This window comes from Capra hircus, chromosome 2 (genome assembly GCF_001704415.2).
Source record: "Capra hircus breed San Clemente chromosome 2, ASM170441v1, whole genome shotgun sequence".
Taxonomy (NCBI): Eukaryota; Metazoa; Chordata; class Mammalia; order Artiodactyla; family Bovidae; genus Capra; species Capra hircus.
Genome location: NC_030809.1, coordinates 4,792,854 through 4,809,862, shown reverse-complemented (window position 1 = coordinate 4,809,862; position 17,009 = coordinate 4,792,854). Strand labels below are relative to the sequence as shown.

The following is a 17,009-nucleotide window of genomic DNA, read 5'->3' as shown; positions in this document are numbered from 1 at the left end:
CTTAGGCTTTGGAATCCAACAGACCTGAGTTCAAGCCCCAGCTCTGCCATCTGGCAGTCGTTGACCTTAGCAAGTCAGTTCCTTCGGCTCTCAGAACCTCGGCGTCTTCATCTGTGCAATGAGGGCAGCAGGAGTCCCTCACGGACCCTTTCCAAGGAGAAGATGAGATGATGCGATGGAGTGCCTGGCACAGTGCTTGGCACATAGAGCCATAAACAGCAACTTGAAAAAGCGGTGTGTCAGACTTTAAGAGAGTGAGCTTATGGTTCCCATTGGGGAAGGACAGTTAGGGAGTCTGGGAAGGACATGTACACACTGCTATATCTAACCTGGATAACTGACAAGGACCTGCTGTATGGCATAGGGAACTCGGCTCAGTGTTATGTGGCAGCCTGGATGGGAGGGGAGTTTGGGGGAGCAAGGATACATGGGTACGTACGTATGGCTAAGGTGCTTTGCTGTGTACCTGAAACCATCACAGCACTGTTAATCGGCTATACGCCCATATAAAATACAAAGTAAAAAAAGAAAGAAAAATAAAAGCAGTGTGCTTCACCCATCACCCTTTCCCTGCAGGCCTCCCGCCTCATTGTCACCTTCGACGAGCATGTTATCAGCAATAACTTCAAGTTCGGAGTCATTTATCAGAAGCTCGGGCAGGTGTGTCTCCTCCTCCTCCCATCTGCCCATGTACCTGGGGCCTCAGACCTTAGCCACGGAGAGCCCTTACGTGGGGACTCAAGCTCAGGAACCCCAGGGCTGCCAGAGGTCCCCCTTCCAGCCTTCCTGGGTGTGAGTGGGGGATGGCACCCCAGCAGGATGACCTCTGCCCTCTGTGTGCCTGCTCCCCCCGCCAGACCTCTGAGGAAGAACTCTTCAGCACCAATGAGGAGAGCCCCGCCTTCGTGGAGTTCCTCGAGTTTCTGGGCCAGAAGGTCAAACTGCAGGACTTTAAGGGGTGAGCCCCGGGTTGGGATAGGCAGACAAGAATCCGACCCAGGCCTTTGGGCAGGGATGGAGACCCCATCCTGGCCCCACCGAGGCCTGGCTGGGGCTGGAGACTGAGCTGCGGCCTGGGGGTGTCCTGGGGCAGGTTCCGAGGAGGCCTGGACGTGACCCACGGGCAGACGGGGACCGAGTCTGTATACTGCAACTTCCGCAACAAGGAGATCATGTTCCACGTGTCCACCAAGCTGCCCTACACGGAAGGGGACACCCAGCAGGTAGCCTCCCACCTGTCCCCCCATCTACCTGCCCCTTCAGCGTCCACCACACCAGACTCAGTGGGCCCTGGGAGAGAGAGAGGGAGATGATCCAGTCCCCCGACTTGTGGCCTCCTCTTGTTGGGGCAGGGTGAAAAGTGGCTGTGATGCCATGGAAGCCTCAGTTTCCACATCTGTGAAATGGGGATAATAATGGCACCTACCTCGCAGGTGAGCCCAAGTGAGAGGATGCACACAGGGTGGCTAGAACAGGACCTGGTAGCAATGGAGCAGGAGCTCAGTAAGTGTGAAGATTTTTACCGGGAGTGAAGGGTTTTGTCAGGTCACGTAGGGGCACTTAAACTTGGCAGAGGTGGGAGTCAGGCAAAGTGTTCAAGATCAAGTGACTTTTAGGCTGCAGAGGAGGTGGGAGCAGGAGGCGGAGTGTTCCTGGGGAGAATGGCTCCCACCTTCTGCAGAGGCCTGGTGATGAGCTAGCACAAGGCACGCTCCCCGAGCTGAACTCGGAGATCTGACACCCTGTCCTAAGCTTCCTGGGGGCTGCCTGCCCCTGTGACCCCCACGCCTCCACCCCAGGCGGATGAGGGCGTCATGGGAGAAAAATGGAAACGTTTCTTCCTTACCCTTAATGTCTTTTCATTTTCTTTGAATAAGATTCCCTGTTCAATTTAACAACTCATATATACCAAGCGGAACTTAACTTGTTCAGGAGGGGCCATGTGTGGGGTGTTTCGACAGGAGGAGGACAGAGAGGTAGGGCCTGGGGACCGGGGGCCTGGATCCAAGTCCTCTAGGTCACTGGAAGACCTTACAGGCCCCTGCTCTCTCAGCCTCGGTGTTCTCCTCTGCCACAGAGTTCCAAGAAAACAAAAACAACTTCAAGACCAGTTTCTCACCACATCTTTCTGGGGGGAAGCAACTCCCTGGATGTGCCCCTCTGCCTACCCCCAGCCCCCCTCCACCCCAGTGGGCACCCTCCCCGTGCCCCCTGGCAGGGGCTGAAAGGCTGTGGCCCTGTGTTCAGTTGCAGCGGAAGCGACACATTGGCAACGACATCGTGGCTGTGGTCTTCCAGGACGAGAACACGCCGTTTGTGCCGGACATGATTGCGTCCAACTTCCTGCACGCCTACGTGGTGGTGCAGGCCGAGGGTGGGGGCCCCGATGGCCCCCTCTACAAGGTGGGTGGTCTCGGAGCCTCCTGAGGGCACCCTCCTAGCCCCGTCCTCACTCGCTGCAAGGCCCCTCCGAGCCTTGGTTTTCCCAGGTTTAAATAGGGGTGCTGTCCGGAGGGCTCTGAGCCCCACTGTTGGCCGGATGATGGCCGAGGATTCCCATCCCGTCCTCTCTGCTGCCTGAGTCTCTCCCCTAAAAGAGGCTGCTTACGCTCCTCCGCCCTTTAGTCTCCTCCTGCTCCTGGCCCTCATGAGCCTGGAGACCCTCCACCCCTCCTCACCACTCAAATTCAGGACCAAGGATGGAGCCGCTGAAAACGTGGGGTCCGCCCACCCCATCTGTAGTCACCGAATGTCCCCCGCCAAGGGGCAGCCCTGTGCCAAGCATCGGGCTAGGGAGGCGAATCAGGGGTCTCTGGCTAGTGTGGGGACCCCGCACGACACCCGCCCTCCCTTCCAGGTGTCCGTCACCGCAAGAGATGACGTCCCCTTCTTCGGGCCACCCCTCCCGGACCCCGCTGTGTTTCGGAAGGTGAGGGGCAGCCCCCAGCCCCGCTGTGGGCAGAGCAGGACTAAATGGGGGGGGCCTTGGGGTGCACAGTGCTCTGTACCAGGCCGTGGAGCCCCCTGGCTGCCAGGACAGGCAGGCTCCCCTAACCGATTGGCTGGGGCCCAGCTTTTCTGCCCATCTTGATAAGAACTGTGACTGTTTCACAGAGTCACAGAGCAGACTGTATCATTGCTTTACATTCCGCATAGCGGACTCTGTGGTCTTCCCTCCACTCTGCTGTATTTTTGACAATTTCAGTCTTCTACAATGTTTGGGAGGGGCACATGTCTCTCACCTCTCAGAAGGAGCCTTGGCTCCAGTCTCCCAACAGATCCCCCAGACCGAGGCAGTGGGAGACCCCCAGCCCAGCTCTCCTGAGGGGTGGGCAGCCTTGATGGGCATGGAGGGCTCTCACAGGCGCCTGGGCTGGGGCACTGAGCCCAGGGAGGTGCCCTTCCGGGAGTCAGGAGGACAGAACCCAGCAGAGCCCCAGCCCCTGACTCGCTGGGTCTCAGCCCCTGGTTTCTTGTGTCCCCCTGGCCTCCCCCCTTTCTCTTCTCCACGCTGGGGGCCCCCAGGGGCCTGAGTTCCAGGAATTTTTGCTGACAAAGCTGATCAATGCCGAATATGCTTGCTACAAGGCAGAGAAGTTTGCCAAACTGGAGGTGAGCATGGGCTCTTGGAACTGGGAGCCACCACCCCCTAGAATTTCAGCCGAGCCTCCTGGGAAGGGAAAAGCCATGTTCAGACCTTGGCCTTAGGGAAGGCTGCCTGAGGGGGAGGACGGATTGACAGGTGAGCAGGGCCAGAATCCAGGGAGAGGACGCAGGGGTTCCCACGGGATGCCCAGGAGGCGCTCCGAGGTAGGCTGACACATGGCGCAGTGGAGGTGGGGTGTGGGGAAGCAAGATCTCAGAGGAGCCTTGGTGAGACCCCCGGGCGCTGCTGGAGCTGCGCAGGGGCCCGAGGGAAACCGGTAGAGGCGTCCGGGGCCCAGGCCCGCTTCCCACTCAGAGAAGGCGGCCGGGATTCCGAGTGCGGGAAGAAGGGCTGATCCCTGGGTCTCTCCTGACGGCCGGGCCCACAGGAGCGGACACGGGCCGCCCTCCTGGAGACGCTCTATGAGGAGCTGCACATCCACAGCCAGTCCATGATGGGCCTGGGCGGCGACGAGGACAAGATGGAGAACGGCGGCGGGGGCGGCGGCTTCTTCGAGTCCTTCAAGGTGAAGGGCGGGGGTCCACCTGCGCGCGGGGGGACGCGGTGGGGATGAGGAGCAGCGATGCGGGGCAGGACCAGGTAGGGGTGTGGCTAGAGGCGGACTCGCCCGGGAGGTGGGGTCGCGTGGGGGTGTGGCTCGGGGTGGAGCTAATAGGCGTGAGCTCGGGCCAGGTGGGCGCACACCTGGGGTAGAGTCCGGAGGACGGTGAGCCTCAGGGTGGACCCAGGTTTTAGCGTGGGCCTGCAGACTCGTGGCCGTGCGCGCGCTCTCTGCCCGGGGCAGAGCCACGGTTGGGAGCTGTAAGGTGCGCTCTGGCTGGAGGAGGAGCTGAAGGTTGGAGGCGGGGCCCAAGCTTGGGGGCGGAGTCTGCCTGGAGGGTAGAAGGTTGGAGCGCTCTGGTGCCAATGGTGGTGACTGCCAGGTCAGGGCAGAGAAGAGAGGACCCCCGTGTCCTGACCCAGGGAAGGAAACCAGAGGTCCGGGAAGGAACGTGTAAAAGGAGCTGATCTGCATGGCGTTAGGCCCGTGTGACCCGCTTTGGCTCTCTGGTTCAGTTCAGTTCAGTTCGTGTCCAGCTCTTTGTGACCCCATGGACTGCAGCACACCAGGCCTCCCTGTCCATCACCAACTCCCAGAGTTTACTCAAACTCATGTCCATCGAGTTGGTGATGCCACCTAACCATCTCATCCTCTGTCGTCCCCTTCTCCTCCTGCCTTCAATCTTTCCCAGCATCAGGGTGTTTTCCAGTGAGTCAGTTCTTTGCATCAGATGGTCAAAGTATTGGAGTTTCAGCTTCAACATCCGTCCTTCCAATGAATATTCAGCTTAGTGGTAAAAGCATAGACACCTTGGTTCGGGTTCCAGCCCTTCCACTTATCTGCTTGAACATTGTCTGAGCCTCAGTTTTGTTTTGTTTTGTTTTGTTTTGTTTTAATCTGTTGTTTAGGCTTCTTACCTCATACAGCTGTTGAGAATTATTTGTAAAGCAATTTGATCAGTGTAATGTAAGCTAAGAAACAAAATGCAAAGCTGTGCCCGTTTACCTTGGCGACTACCGGCCGGAGTGAGAGGCAGAGGAGAGAGCAAGTTCCCTTCCCCACCCCACCCCACCCCACCCCACCCCACCGCATGGCCAGTTCCCTTCCCCACCCCACCCCACCCCACCCCACCCCACCGCATGGCCCGGACCCCGCCCCCCCACCCCGGCTACAGGTCCCCAGGCAGTGACCCCTTTGCCTTCACCCACAGGAGGAGGACCGCTTATCTTCCAGGTGCCTGGCCAGGCTGGCGGGGCCTCACCTTTACCCCAGGGCAGGCCACAGAGCTGGAGACGTGGGTTTGCATAAGAGGATTAGCCCAAGCCGCCCAAGTGCTGCCCTGGGCCGAGGCGAACTGACCGCCTTTGAGAAAGAGGCTTGAGGAGAACCCTACCTTTGCGAGGAGCAGACAGCGAGTGGGTGGGGTGGACGTGGGCCTGGGCTGTCTTCTCTGAGGGAGGGCTCCAGGGGACCCGCATCTGGTGGGCACTGGATTAAGTCACAGCCTTTCTCAGACAGCAGAGCCCACAGCCTAGGCCTTGGGTTTGGCATCTGGGTCCCAGACCCACCTCTGGTTTCATCACGTGGAGAATGGGCCTGGCGGCAGTGCCTGCCTCCTGGGGCGGACTGAGTGAGAGCAGAGGTAGAGAACCCCGGCCTGACTTGAACTTTCTGGGCAGGTTGTCTGAAAACGGCAAGGAGGGGAGGGAGGGAGGAAAGAAAAGCAAGCAGGAAGCAGGCTCCAAGAGACCCTTAAGAGCGGGAAACTGGCGTTTCTGGGGCATTCTCTGCACACACTTTGGGTCACAACTCTGCGTCTCCTGTGGTCCTTACAACAACCGCACGACAGGTCATGAGGCTCCAAGGCTCAGCGGTGGAGTGGCTTGCCTGAGGTCACCCAGCAAGCTAGTGGCAGAGCCGGGACATACATAGCCCCCTGCACGGGTGGAGCTGACTCCTGTGTGGACTCGCGGGAAGGGACTTACCGGGGTCAGCTAGGGTGGCATCAGTGGGTGGCTCCCAGGTTTCCCCAAGGGAGGGAGGCCTTACGAAACCCCTGCCCCACCTTCGCAGCGGGTCATCCGGAGCCGCAGCCAGTCCATGGACGCCATGGGGCTGAGCAACAAGAAGCCCCACACCGTGTCCACCAGCCACAGTGGGAGCTTCACGCCCAACAATCCCGACCTGGCCAAGACAGCTGGAATAGTGAGTGCCCTCCCCTGCCCGCCCCGCCCCCAACCCGCCTGTCCCAGGGCCCATCCCAGACTCTAGGCTAGGTCTCACCTCTGCTGTCCAGGGGGTCAGGCGCCTGGGCTGTGACCCTGAGACCCTGCAGCCCCCTCTCCAGCCCCTTGGCGCCCCTCTCCCGCCCTCCTCGGGGCCCCTTATTCAGCCCAGGCTTTCTGCAGCGTGTCAGCCCACGATCCTTAGGGAACACCTCCTGTCTTGTCATACGCTGGGAGTGGGGCTGCTGTGGGACACCTCTGGCCAAGCCTTGAGTTTCTGGGAACACCTACTGTGTGTTGGACCTGGGTCTCTGCGTGAGCATCTGCTGTGTGTCTGGCTCTGAGATGCTGCTGGGCACCACTGTGTGTCCAGACCTGGGCTGCCGTGCGTGCTGTGTATGGGGGCCCAGTTGCTGTGTGGACTTGCACGGTGTGAGCATCTCCTGGGGGCCCGGCCCTGCGTGTCTGCGAGCCCCTGTTGTGTGTCAGACCCTGGGCTCCTGTGTGGACCTGCCTCTGCAAGTGTCTGCCGTGTGCCCAGCCCCTGAGCTGCTGTATGAGAACCTTCTGTGTATCGGGAAACGGCCTGCTGTGATAAGCCCTGGATATCGGTGAATGCCCGTTACGTATCGGGGAAGCGAGCTGTGTGAGCGCCCACTGTGTGCTCACAGAGCCTTTGTGGTTGTGGCTGCCTACTGTGTGTCAGGACCTGGGCTTCTGTGTGAACCTCTCCTGAATGATTACTTCCCGTCTGCCAGGCTCTGTGGGACTCTGCCACTAACACACAGAGGGTGTGCTGGGCACAGGATGAAAAAGGCCTTCAGCGATGGGCCTGTCCGCTTTCCACTGCCCAGCGGCCAACCCTGAGCTCTGCACCTGCTGCTTTGCTGTCCCCTCCCCATCCGTCTTTCCTTCTATCACCCATCCTTCCATCCATCCATCCATCCATCCTCCCATCCATCATTTATTGACTGTCAGCTGCATGCCAAGCAAGCCCTGTGCTCAGTGCTGTGAGGCTGTGTCCTGTGGCAGGAGGGACCCCCCCCCGCCCCCACCCCGGCCCCGGGGTCTGGCCTGGCCAGGGGAGCAAGGCAAGTCCTCTGTTTCCCAGCCGTCACCAAGCCCACCGCCACAGGAGCCGCAGCCCGCCCTCCTCCAAGCCCGATGCCCCGGCCACTCTCTTCCTCCCCGCAACAGGCCCAGCCTCCCGCGGGTGGCTGCAGAGGGGGCCCCGGGGGCAGGGCCAGGCCAGTGGCGCCCGCCACGGCAGTAACCAGACCCATTTCTGTTTTTGTCTTTGCACAACTCTCCCCTCTCTTCACGTGGCCTCCTTTTCCTTCCCTTTCTCTCCCCTCCCCCCCTCCCGCCGCCCCCACTTGCCTGCACTGTGCACCCTCCCCTCTTGCACCTTCCTGTCGCCCTCTCCTCCGCTTCGCACCGTCTCCCCTCTGCTTTCCCTTTGTGCCTCCCTCTCCGTCTCTTCTTGTCCGTCTCTGTCTGTGTTTCGCCCTGCGCCCCTTCTCGTGTGACTGTCTGTCCACCTCTCACCTCTCTTCTCTGTGTCTCTGTCACCTCTTCCCTGCTCCCTTCCCTGGGCTTGTCTCTCTGAACCCCCTGGCCAAGTCTTCTTCTCTGTCCTCGTCTGTCTGTCTGTCTGTCTGTCCCTCCTCTCCCTGTCTCACTTCGCTATCTCCCTGTCCTGCCGTCCCTGTCTCTCTGACTCTCTGTCTCTCTCTGCCCCTGCCCTCTGCCGCTTGCCAGTCATTGCTTATTCCCGGGAAAAGTGCCAGTAGATTCGGACGCCGAGGCAGTGCCATAGGCATAGGAACCGTGGAAGAGGTTGTCGTCCGCGGGGCCGCCGGCTCTGGAGGCTGTCTGCACGCGCTGTTCTCTGCTCGCTCTCAGGACGGAGGCCATATTGGGGACGTTGCCCCCAACCCCCGACCCCCCAACCCCCGGACAGGCCCGAGGGCCAGGCGGGACACTCAGCAACCGGCTTTGGGGCCTGGTGCCTCTGCCAGAGCCAGGGCCCCCACCCCCACCAGGGGCTCTGGCCCTGCCCTGGCCCCTGGGACTCAGGCCCAGACCCCGCCGGGATCTGGCACCTGAAGACCCCACACCCAGCTGCACGTCCCCCAATATCGCCGGGCCTGCATGGAGCGCCTTGCCCTCCTCTGCCCCTCTTCCCGGTCCAGACTATGAACTGGCCTGGGGGCTCCTGCCCCTCCGTCCCTCCCTGGGGACCCCCATCCTGCCTGCCTGCCCCAGAGAAGCCGGCGGGGATGGGGGCCTGCTTCTGGCGCCTGGGATGACCCGCAGTAGTGTGTGTGGAAACTTAAGCGGGCGTCTTTCACCTGCTGAGCTGGAGCCTCCCCCGCAGGGCTGGAGTGGGGCAGTGCCTGGGTGGCTGCGCCTGCTTTCTCCCCGCTGCCCTCCATTGTAGGTCCCGTAATGCCCGGGGGGCTGCTGCTCTGAGGAGCTGGCCTCCCTCCCCACCCCAGCCCAGAGCGGCTGTCCAACCCGCCGCTCAGGCCTCTGCCGCCGTTTCCTAAGATCCTGGGTCCAGAGCTGCTGTGTGACCTCAGGGGGCCCCTTTGCCATCTCTGGGCCTGTTTTCCTTTGTCTGTAAACTAGGTTGGCTCTCCTGGGCAATGGACAGTCCTCTGCTTCGGGGCCTGGGCAGCAGGGCCCCAGGGTGGCCTGGGGGGTGGGGTGGGGGGTCCCTGGAGCTCCGGGAGCAGGTGAGCACTGAACTGGGGCCTCTCCCCACAGTCACTGATTGTCCCTGGCAAGAGCCCCACGAGGAAGAAATCAGGTCCGTTTGGCTCTCGCCGCAGCAGCGCTATCGGCATCGAGAACATCCAGGAGGTGCAGGAGAAGAGGTGGGTGGAGCAGCGGGGTGGGATGGTGTCCTGCGTCTCCTCTGGGTCCTTCTCCCCACCCCGCACCCCTGCGCTGCCCCCCATTCAGCGGTGAAGGGAAGCAGACAACGGAGCTCCCAGCTTCTCCCCTTCTGACCCCACCGGTGACACCCGCACCCTCGAGGATCTGCTGTGCACCGGCTCGTCATCTCAGCGAGCTGCCACCACCCAGTCTCAGCTCTGCTGGTCCCGGGAGCCATGGTCAGGGGAGGGCCTGGCCCGGGTCTCGCAGCTGGTGAGGGGCAGAGCTGGGGTCTGCGGAGCTCTGTAAGTACATCAGTGTGGGCGGGGTGTGGACAGCACCCACCGCCTGAGAAGCAGGGAGCCCTCAGGGAAGCAGAGGGTTGTGAATCCGGTCTTCACCACACTGCGGCTGTGTGATCTCGGGAAAGTCACTGAACCTCTCTGAGCCTCATTGTCCTAATCTGAAAAAAAATAAAAAACAGGGATAAGGACACAACCAGCAGCATGGGGCTGGCTGTGGGGATGCGTGCCATGCGTGCGAAGCCGGGCACAGGCTCGGGGAGAAGGCTGAGGTCTCAGGAGTGAGCTGGCCCTCCCTTCACAGGCAGGAGAACCCAGAATCCCATGAATCCAGGGTTCACTTCTTGGCTTTGCCACGTCCTGGCTGCGTGCCCTGGGCAGGTCTCTTCCCATCTCTGAACTCCGGTCTACTTATCCGTAACGGGGGACACTTATACCCCCATCCATGGGGGATGTCCTCTCTCTTTCTTTTTTTTGGGGGGGGGCCTCTCTGTGTGGCGTGTGGGAATCTTAGTTCTGAGATCAGGGATTGAACCTGAGTCCGTGGCACTGAAAGTACCAAGGCCTAAACCCTGGACCACCAGGGAATTCCCAAGGATGTTCTGTGTAGGTGCTCCCGTGGTGCCTGCTCCCCCCTGGTCAGCCCAGGGGCCAAGGGGACCGCTCTGGGGCTGGCCCCTGAGGATGTGGGGTATGGGTACGAGGTAGGAGCGCCCGGTACCTCCTCTCCCCACCTGGGGCTCCTTCTACCCTTGAGGCCAGGCCTGGTGCTGAATCCCCCCTCTGCCCCCATGTGCCCTGTAGGGAGAGCCCCCCGGCCGGCCAGAAGACCCCAGACAGCGGGCACGTCTCCCAGGAGCCCAAGTCGGAGAACTCATCCACTCAGAGCTCCCCAGAGATGCCCACGACCAAAAACAGGTTGGGGCTCGGGGCATGCTGAGCCGGGGGGCTTGGGTGTGGCGGGCCCATTCTTTCTCCCCCGCTGTCTGGGCCCGGGGCTGCCCAGGAACGTGGACACGGCCACCCCAGGGCAGCAGGGGGGCCTGGGCACTCTCCTGGGTCCTCCTCTGACACACACCTGCTGAGCGCTTTGTGCATGCCACACTCTGCAAGACCGCAGTCAGCTGGACATACAGGCCCCTGCCTTGCAGAGCTGACAGTGCAGAGTAACAGAATCTAGTAAGCTACTTCCAGGTAGCAATGACAGAAGGGAAATAAAGCAGAGGTTGCAATGAAGAATGGCTGGGTGGGGGAAGGAGGTTATCTGGGGGCTCAGGGAAGACGTCTCCTGAGGAGTGAGGTTGGAATTGAGAGCTGAGAGTGGAGTTGGTCCTGTTAGGACGGACTGATGGTGGCAGGGCAGAGGGAGGAGGGTTCCAGATAAGAAGCACAGCAAGTGCAAAGGCCCTGAGGCATGCTTGAAGGCTTGGCAGAAGGGTGGTGGTGGTGGAGCTGAGTGAGGCTGGGCCTGAGTGGTCATTGACAGTGGATGGGAGGAAGCTGAAGAGTTGGGCAGGAGCTGGGTCATGGCTTTGAGGGCTATGTGAGAACTTTGAATTTTAAAAAAATTTTATTTATTTTTGGCTGTGCTGGGTCTTCACTGCCACGCGGGCTTTTCTGTAGTTGTGGAGAGTGGGGCTGCTCTCCAGCTGTGGGGCGCAGGCTTCTCGTCGTCGTGGAGCCTGGGCCGTCGGGCTTCAGTACTTCTGGCACACAGGCTCCGTGTCCCGGGCGCGCGGGCTGGGTGTCCGGGGCCCTCGGGCTGGGTGTCCGGGGCGCGCGGGCTCAGTGTCCGGGGCGCGCGGGCTGGGTGTCCGGGGCCCTCGGGCTGGGTGTCCGGGGCGCGCGGGCTGGGTGTCCGGGGCGCGCGGGCTGGGTGTCCGGGGCGCGCGGGCTGGGTGTCCGGGGCCCTCGGGCTGGGTGTCCGGGGCGCGCGGGCTGGGTGTCCGGGGCGCGCGGGCTGGGTGTCCGGGGCGCGCGGGCTGGGTGTCCGGGGCGCGCGGGCTCGGTGTCCGGGGCGCGCGGGCTGGGTGTCCGGGGCCCTCGGGCTGGGTGTCCGGGGCGCGCGGGCTGGGTGTCCGGGGCGCGCGGGCTGGGTGTCCGGGGCGCGCGGGCTTGGTGTTCGGGACGCGCGGGCTCGGTGTTTAGGGCTCTCAGGCTCAGTGGTTGCGGCTGGTGGTGCTCGGGCTTAGTTTGGCGACAGCATGTGGGATCTTCCCGGATCAGGGATCAAACCTGTATCTTCTCTGCATTGGCAGGCGGATCTTTTCCCACGGAGCCCCCAGGGAAGCCTGAGAACTTTGGTTTTTATCCTAAGTGTAGCAAGGAGGCTTTGGAGGATTTTGTTGAGAGGAGTGATGCTTTCAGGAGCTGACCGTGGTCACCGCGTGAGGATAGGCCCAGGAGTGGGGCCCCCACCCCCGCCCCCGCGAGGAGGCATCAGGGAGGGCCTCTTTGAGGAGGTGTCTCCCCCGGACTGGTGTTTGAAAAGTGAATTTACTTTTTAGGACGTGAGGGAAGGCGTGGGACTCCAGGCAGCAGACACAGATTGGCCCGCAGTGGATTTTCCTCCAGAAAGGGGGGAGGAAGGAACAAGTGGGTAGATGTTTCTCTCTGAGCAGAAGCTAGAAGGCAGGAACTCCTGTGCAGTGTTACGGAAGCTCCTCCGGCTGCATTGGTGACATTGGAATAATCAATGTGATACAGTGGTGATCGTGGGGAGAAAACCCCTTGGACGTGGAATGAAAGTGGGAGAGAGTTAAGGGAGGAGACTGTGAAGGTGGAAGGCCTGGGTCCCACCTGCTCTCCCACCTCAGGCTGGGTGACCTCGGGCTGGGTGCCCACCCTCTCTGTGCCTGGGTGCCTGCTCATTTGTGACACGGGTCTGACAATGATAGCAATGAAATAGCTGGGGTCAACACACTTAGATCAGTGCCTGGCACAGAGTCATTCTGCACTCGCCAATGGTGCCGATGGTGTAACCATTAACCAATGGTGTATAAATAGTTCTGATTGAACATACAGCTGAGAGAGTTGGGCTTCATCGGGGGCAGTGGGGAGGAGCAGGACTGGGGCCCAACAGGATCTCTGTGTTAGGAAGGACGGTGGCATCGGGGAGACTCAGGGGCCCCGGGAGCTATAAGGTGCCATGGAGGAGCTTGGCTGGCTGCAGGCTGGGCCTGCCTGGGCGGGGAGGGCAGGGACCGGGGGTGTCAGCTCAGGAGGTGCCCAGCGCAGATGTTGGCTGACGGGACGTGTTCCGTGGCAGAGCGGAGACAGTGGCCCAGAGAGCGGAAGTGCTGAAGGACTTCTCCCGCTCCTCGTCCAGCGCCAGCAGCTTCGCCAGCGTCGTGGAGGAAGCAGAGGGCGTGGATGCGGATGACACAGGCCTGGTGAGAGGCCCAGGAAGGAGAGGTGCCCCACGGCAGCGTGAAAGGGGTGTTGTCTTATCCCTGGAGATGATGCTCCGGGGTGAAGCGTGAGCCCGGCTGTGGCTGAGTTGTGATCAGGAGACCCAGCCCAGAGGAGTAGTGCAGACTGACCTTCCCTCACTCTGAAGCCTCCCGTGGCTCCCCAGTTCCCCACGCAGCCCCACCTGTGAGGCCACTGAAGGTCCGGCCCCTCCCTCCCCAGCCCCGTCTCTTACCCCTTCGGCCAGTCTGCCCTCCTCCAGCCGGTCCCCTGCACTAGTCAGGCTTGCTGCGCTACCCCTGGGCCTTTGCACACGCCCTCTCCACTGCCCGGAACACGGCCTGCTCCCTCCTTCCCCCTTTGCCCGACTGGCTCTGTTCTTCCTTCTCAGCTCAGCCTCACAGCATCTCCTCCGGAAAGCCTGACTTTGCAGTCCCAGGGTAGGTTAGGAGCCTCTTGTACAGTCTCACTGGAGAAGACAATGGCACCCCACTCCAGTACTTTTGCCTGGCCAATCCCATGGACGGAGGAGCCTGGTAGGCTGCAGTCTGTGGGGTCGCTAAGAGTCGGACATGACTAAGCGACTTCCCTTTCGCTTTTCACTTTCATGCATTGGAGAAGGAAATGGCACCCCACTCCAGTGTTTTTGCCTGGAGAATCCCAGGGACGGGGGTGCCTGGTGGGCTGCCGTCCATGGGGTTGCCCAGAGTCGGACACGACTGAAGCGACTTAGCAGCAGCAGCAGCAGCAGCACACTCTTGCGGACCCTGGGCTCTGTCCTTGGCACGCTCCATCACGCTTCGTTCGACAACCCTTCAGTTCCCTGCCAGGCTCCGTGTCAGATGCTGAGCGTGCAGACCACCGAGCCCCCGTGGAGCCTGGGATCTAGAACTGTGCTAGTCTCTTCCCAGCCTGTCTTTCCTCTTAACTTGGAGCTCTTGGAGGGCCAGGACCCTACTCGAGTTCTCTCGGGGGCTTGGCTTACGAGAGCCTCGGTGTTTGAACGCAGGGATGAGTGGAAGTGTGTGTGTGTGTCTGTGTCCGCTTCTGTTCCTGCTCTGCCCTCCTGGGGTCCCCTGGGGCAGACGTGGCTGGGCCCTCACCCTCTTTGCAGAGGGGCCTGGGTCGGGCTGGAGGTTGTGGATCATAGCAGAGGAGGGGGTGAGGAGGGGAGGGGGGAGCCAGCCAGTGCTGTGGGCAAGGACTTAGCCTCCCTCCTTCTTTCTTCCCCCGTCCCCAGGAGAGTGTCTCCTCCTCAGGGACACCCCACAAGCGGGACTCCTTCATCTACAGCACGTGGCTGGAAGACAGCATCAGTACCACAAGTGGAGGCAGCTCCCCAGGTACCAGCAGGGCCAGCCCCCCACGGGCACGGCCACCCCTGTGATGGCCGGGGGCCAGGGCTGGGCACAGAGGGCCAAGACCCGTTTTCAGGCCCCAGGTGGTAGGTGTGTGATGGGCCTGCCGCTGACGTGGGCTCCGTGGGCTGGTCCTTATCCTACCTATTATGGTAGTTGGTGGCTTGGAGGACTGGTGGCTTCTAGAAGGGCCTTGGAGGTTGATGGGGCTTTAAAGGGGGTAAAGATGGGAGTTAAGGGTGGGAGTCCCCGAGGGAGGGGCTTGCTGGGGTTGGGGGACACTGGTGCCGACCGCCCATCCATGCCCCCGTCTCCCTGGTGCCTCCCCGCGGCCAGTGAGGTGGCTCCCTCCTGCCTCCCTCCCCAGGCCCCTCTCGGTCACCCCAGCCCGACACTGGCAAGTTGGGGGACCCTGCGTGTCCCGAGATCAAGATCCAGCTGGAAGCATCTGAACAGCACACGCCCCAGCTGGTACACGCAGCTGCCAGGGGCCTGGGTGGGGCTGGGACGGATGGCCTGGACGCTGGCCCTGTGGGGGGCACCCCTGCCCCCGGGAGGGGGGTCAGCTGTTGGGGAGAGGCCTCAAGTGGCCAGGGGTCCCCAGGGATGGTGCTGGACCAAGACGCGCCCCCCCACTAAAGCCTGGAGGGGTTGGGCTTGTCCAGCCTGGGCACAACTGCTGACTTCTGCTCGCCTGTGTCTCCCACCGTCCCCTCTCCTGGTGCCTGTATTGCCGCTGTTCTGACCGCAGGGCTGTTAGCCACACTGTCACTCTGAAGGTGACCCCGAGCAGGTCAGTCCCAGCCCTCAGCTCCTATTTGGTCGGGAAGGGGGAAAGAGCAGAGGAAGGCAGGGCTGGGCTGGCTTCTCTTTCTCCATCGCCTCTGCGGGATGAGAGTTACGTATCTAGGATTGAATCCTTGGCCACTTAAGTTTGCTAGGTGACCCTGGGCCTCAGTTGCCTTATCTGTACAGTGGGGCCAATAAATTCTGCCTCACCTCTGCCCGTGAGTTGCTGGGAGAATTTGATGAGAGCCTGAAAGGGATTTGGGAATCGTTGGGAGGAAGGGGCCTCGGGGGTTCCCCGTTGGGTAGAAAGACCCAGAGCCTGCTGTCCCGAGGGCGGGACCCCTCCACATCTGGCTCCCCATTTCATGGCACACCCGTCTCCCTTTACCCTGCAGACGAGGGTGCAGAAGCACGAGGCGAGGGTGCTCCAGCAGATCCGGGCGGACGGGACCTCTGCCCCCCGAGGCCAGCACCAGCCTGGGGGCTGCCCCTCGCCTGCCCAGCCCTCCTCCTGGCCCACATCTGGGCTGTCTCTGCAGGGCGGAGCTGGCCAGCCCTGGGAGCGGGGAAGCTGCTGGCACCGTCCCCACCCCCTGGGCTGGGAGGCTGGCTGGGGCAGGGAGAGGTCAGTTGGAACGGGACTCCAGGCCTGGCTGATCCATCACCCCTGGGTGCCCCTCTGGATTCGAAGGAGTGAGCTGGAAAGGAGAACTGAGGCATTTCAGTGCACACAGAGCCTGCCATGGAGGCGGTGGGTAGGAGGAGCCCTGGGCTGGGGTCCTGAGTCCTAGCTTGTGGTTCGGGATCCGCTCTGCGATTCTAGGCCCATCACACTCCCTCTCTGAGTGTCTCTGCTCTAAATGGACAAGGTCATTTCAGAGGTCGCTGAAGAGTGGGATTCTGCGCACCTGCCCCAGAGTGGAGGATCCCGGGGGCCTCCTGTCACCCTCTCCTGCTTCTTGGGGTTCCTGGGGCCCCAGGTCGGCTGAGGGACGGGGCTGGCTGTGGCCACGGCACCTCCTAGACCTGCCAAGGCCCTGCCCGCCGCCTCTACATGACAGACGAGTGACCCCCTTGTGGGCGTCGGGGGACCTATCTGGCTCTCCCGCCAGCCCCCGGCTCGACCCCCGGCATCTCCGGCCCCTGGCGCTCCAGGCCGAGGGGCCTCAGCTGGCTCACCTTTGCACCACCCCCACCTGGCACGGAGTGGGCAGGCAGGCACAGCTGCCGTGAGTCCACATCGTCGTGTGTGTCTGTCCACACTTTTTAGGCACCACACCAAGGGGCAGCCTTTCGGCCCCAACACCTGTCTCAGAAGCCCCCGTGGCCACGTGTGTGTGTCGGTAACAGTTGTAATAAATAAATTCTATTTATCGCTATTGTACCCCGAGTTGGACCTGGCTTCATGTGACCCTCTCCCCCCGCCTCAGATCAACCCCAGACAGATCTTAGTGGTGCTGTGGTCAAGACCAAGAGCCTGTTCACATCCCAACCCCCCCACAATCTCCCCACCCTGCCATCCCCACAAAATCAGAGCTCCTGGGTCTGCAGACACCTCCAAGGCCAAGTGATGAGCTCTTTGCCCGCCAGCTGTGGCTTTCCTCCCCTAGCTCTGCCCTTTTCCCACCTTGTTCCCTCTCCCCAGCAGGGGGAACATGGCTCTGAAGTCAGTTCAGTTCAGGCGCTCAGTCGTGTCCGCCTCTCTCCAACCCCATGGGCTGCAGCAGGCCAGGCCCCCCTGTCCATCACCAGCTCCCGGAGCCCTCAAACTCACGCCCACCACTGGAGTCCTGCTGCTGGCTGGGGATGCTGAGAAACTTGGAAGCTTCTCTG

General features: G+C 61.7%; 1 protein-coding gene across 13 annotated transcripts in view; it reads left to right on the top strand.

Annotated features, from left to right (window-relative positions):
• Positions 1-16,560, top strand: part of RAP1GAP (RAP1 GTPase activating protein) — a 69,649-nt gene extending 53,089 nt beyond the window's left edge. For 5 of the 13 annotated variants that reach the window (XM_018055290.1, XM_018055255.1, XM_018055298.1 and 2 more), the window contains 17 exons: positions 577-660; positions 858-958; positions 1,094-1,223; positions 2,248-2,403; positions 2,858-2,929; positions 3,526-3,612; positions 4,035-4,172; positions 6,282-6,413; positions 8,195-8,272; positions 9,206-9,315; positions 10,423-10,536; positions 12,887-13,010; positions 13,421-13,469; positions 14,270-14,372; positions 14,724-14,858; positions 15,139-15,180; positions 15,572-16,560. In XM_018055290.1, the coding sequence (XP_017910779.1) occupies positions 577-660; positions 858-958; positions 1,094-1,223; positions 2,248-2,403; positions 2,858-2,929; positions 3,526-3,612; positions 4,035-4,172; positions 6,282-6,413; positions 8,195-8,272; positions 9,206-9,315; positions 10,423-10,536; positions 12,887-13,010; positions 13,421-13,469; positions 14,270-14,372; positions 14,724-14,858; positions 15,139-15,180; positions 15,572-15,833 (1,917 nt within the window). In that variant the 3' untranslated portion in view covers positions 15,834-16,560. The remainder of the gene's footprint in view (positions 1-576; positions 661-857; positions 959-1,093; positions 1,224-2,247; positions 2,404-2,857; positions 2,930-3,525; positions 3,613-4,034; positions 4,173-6,281; positions 6,414-8,194; positions 8,273-9,205; positions 9,316-10,422; positions 10,537-12,886; positions 13,011-13,420; positions 13,470-14,269; positions 14,373-14,723; positions 14,859-15,138; positions 15,181-15,571) is intronic. The other 8 variants (XM_018055306.1, XM_018055282.1, XM_018055313.1 and 5 more) reach the window with 5 other exon arrangements.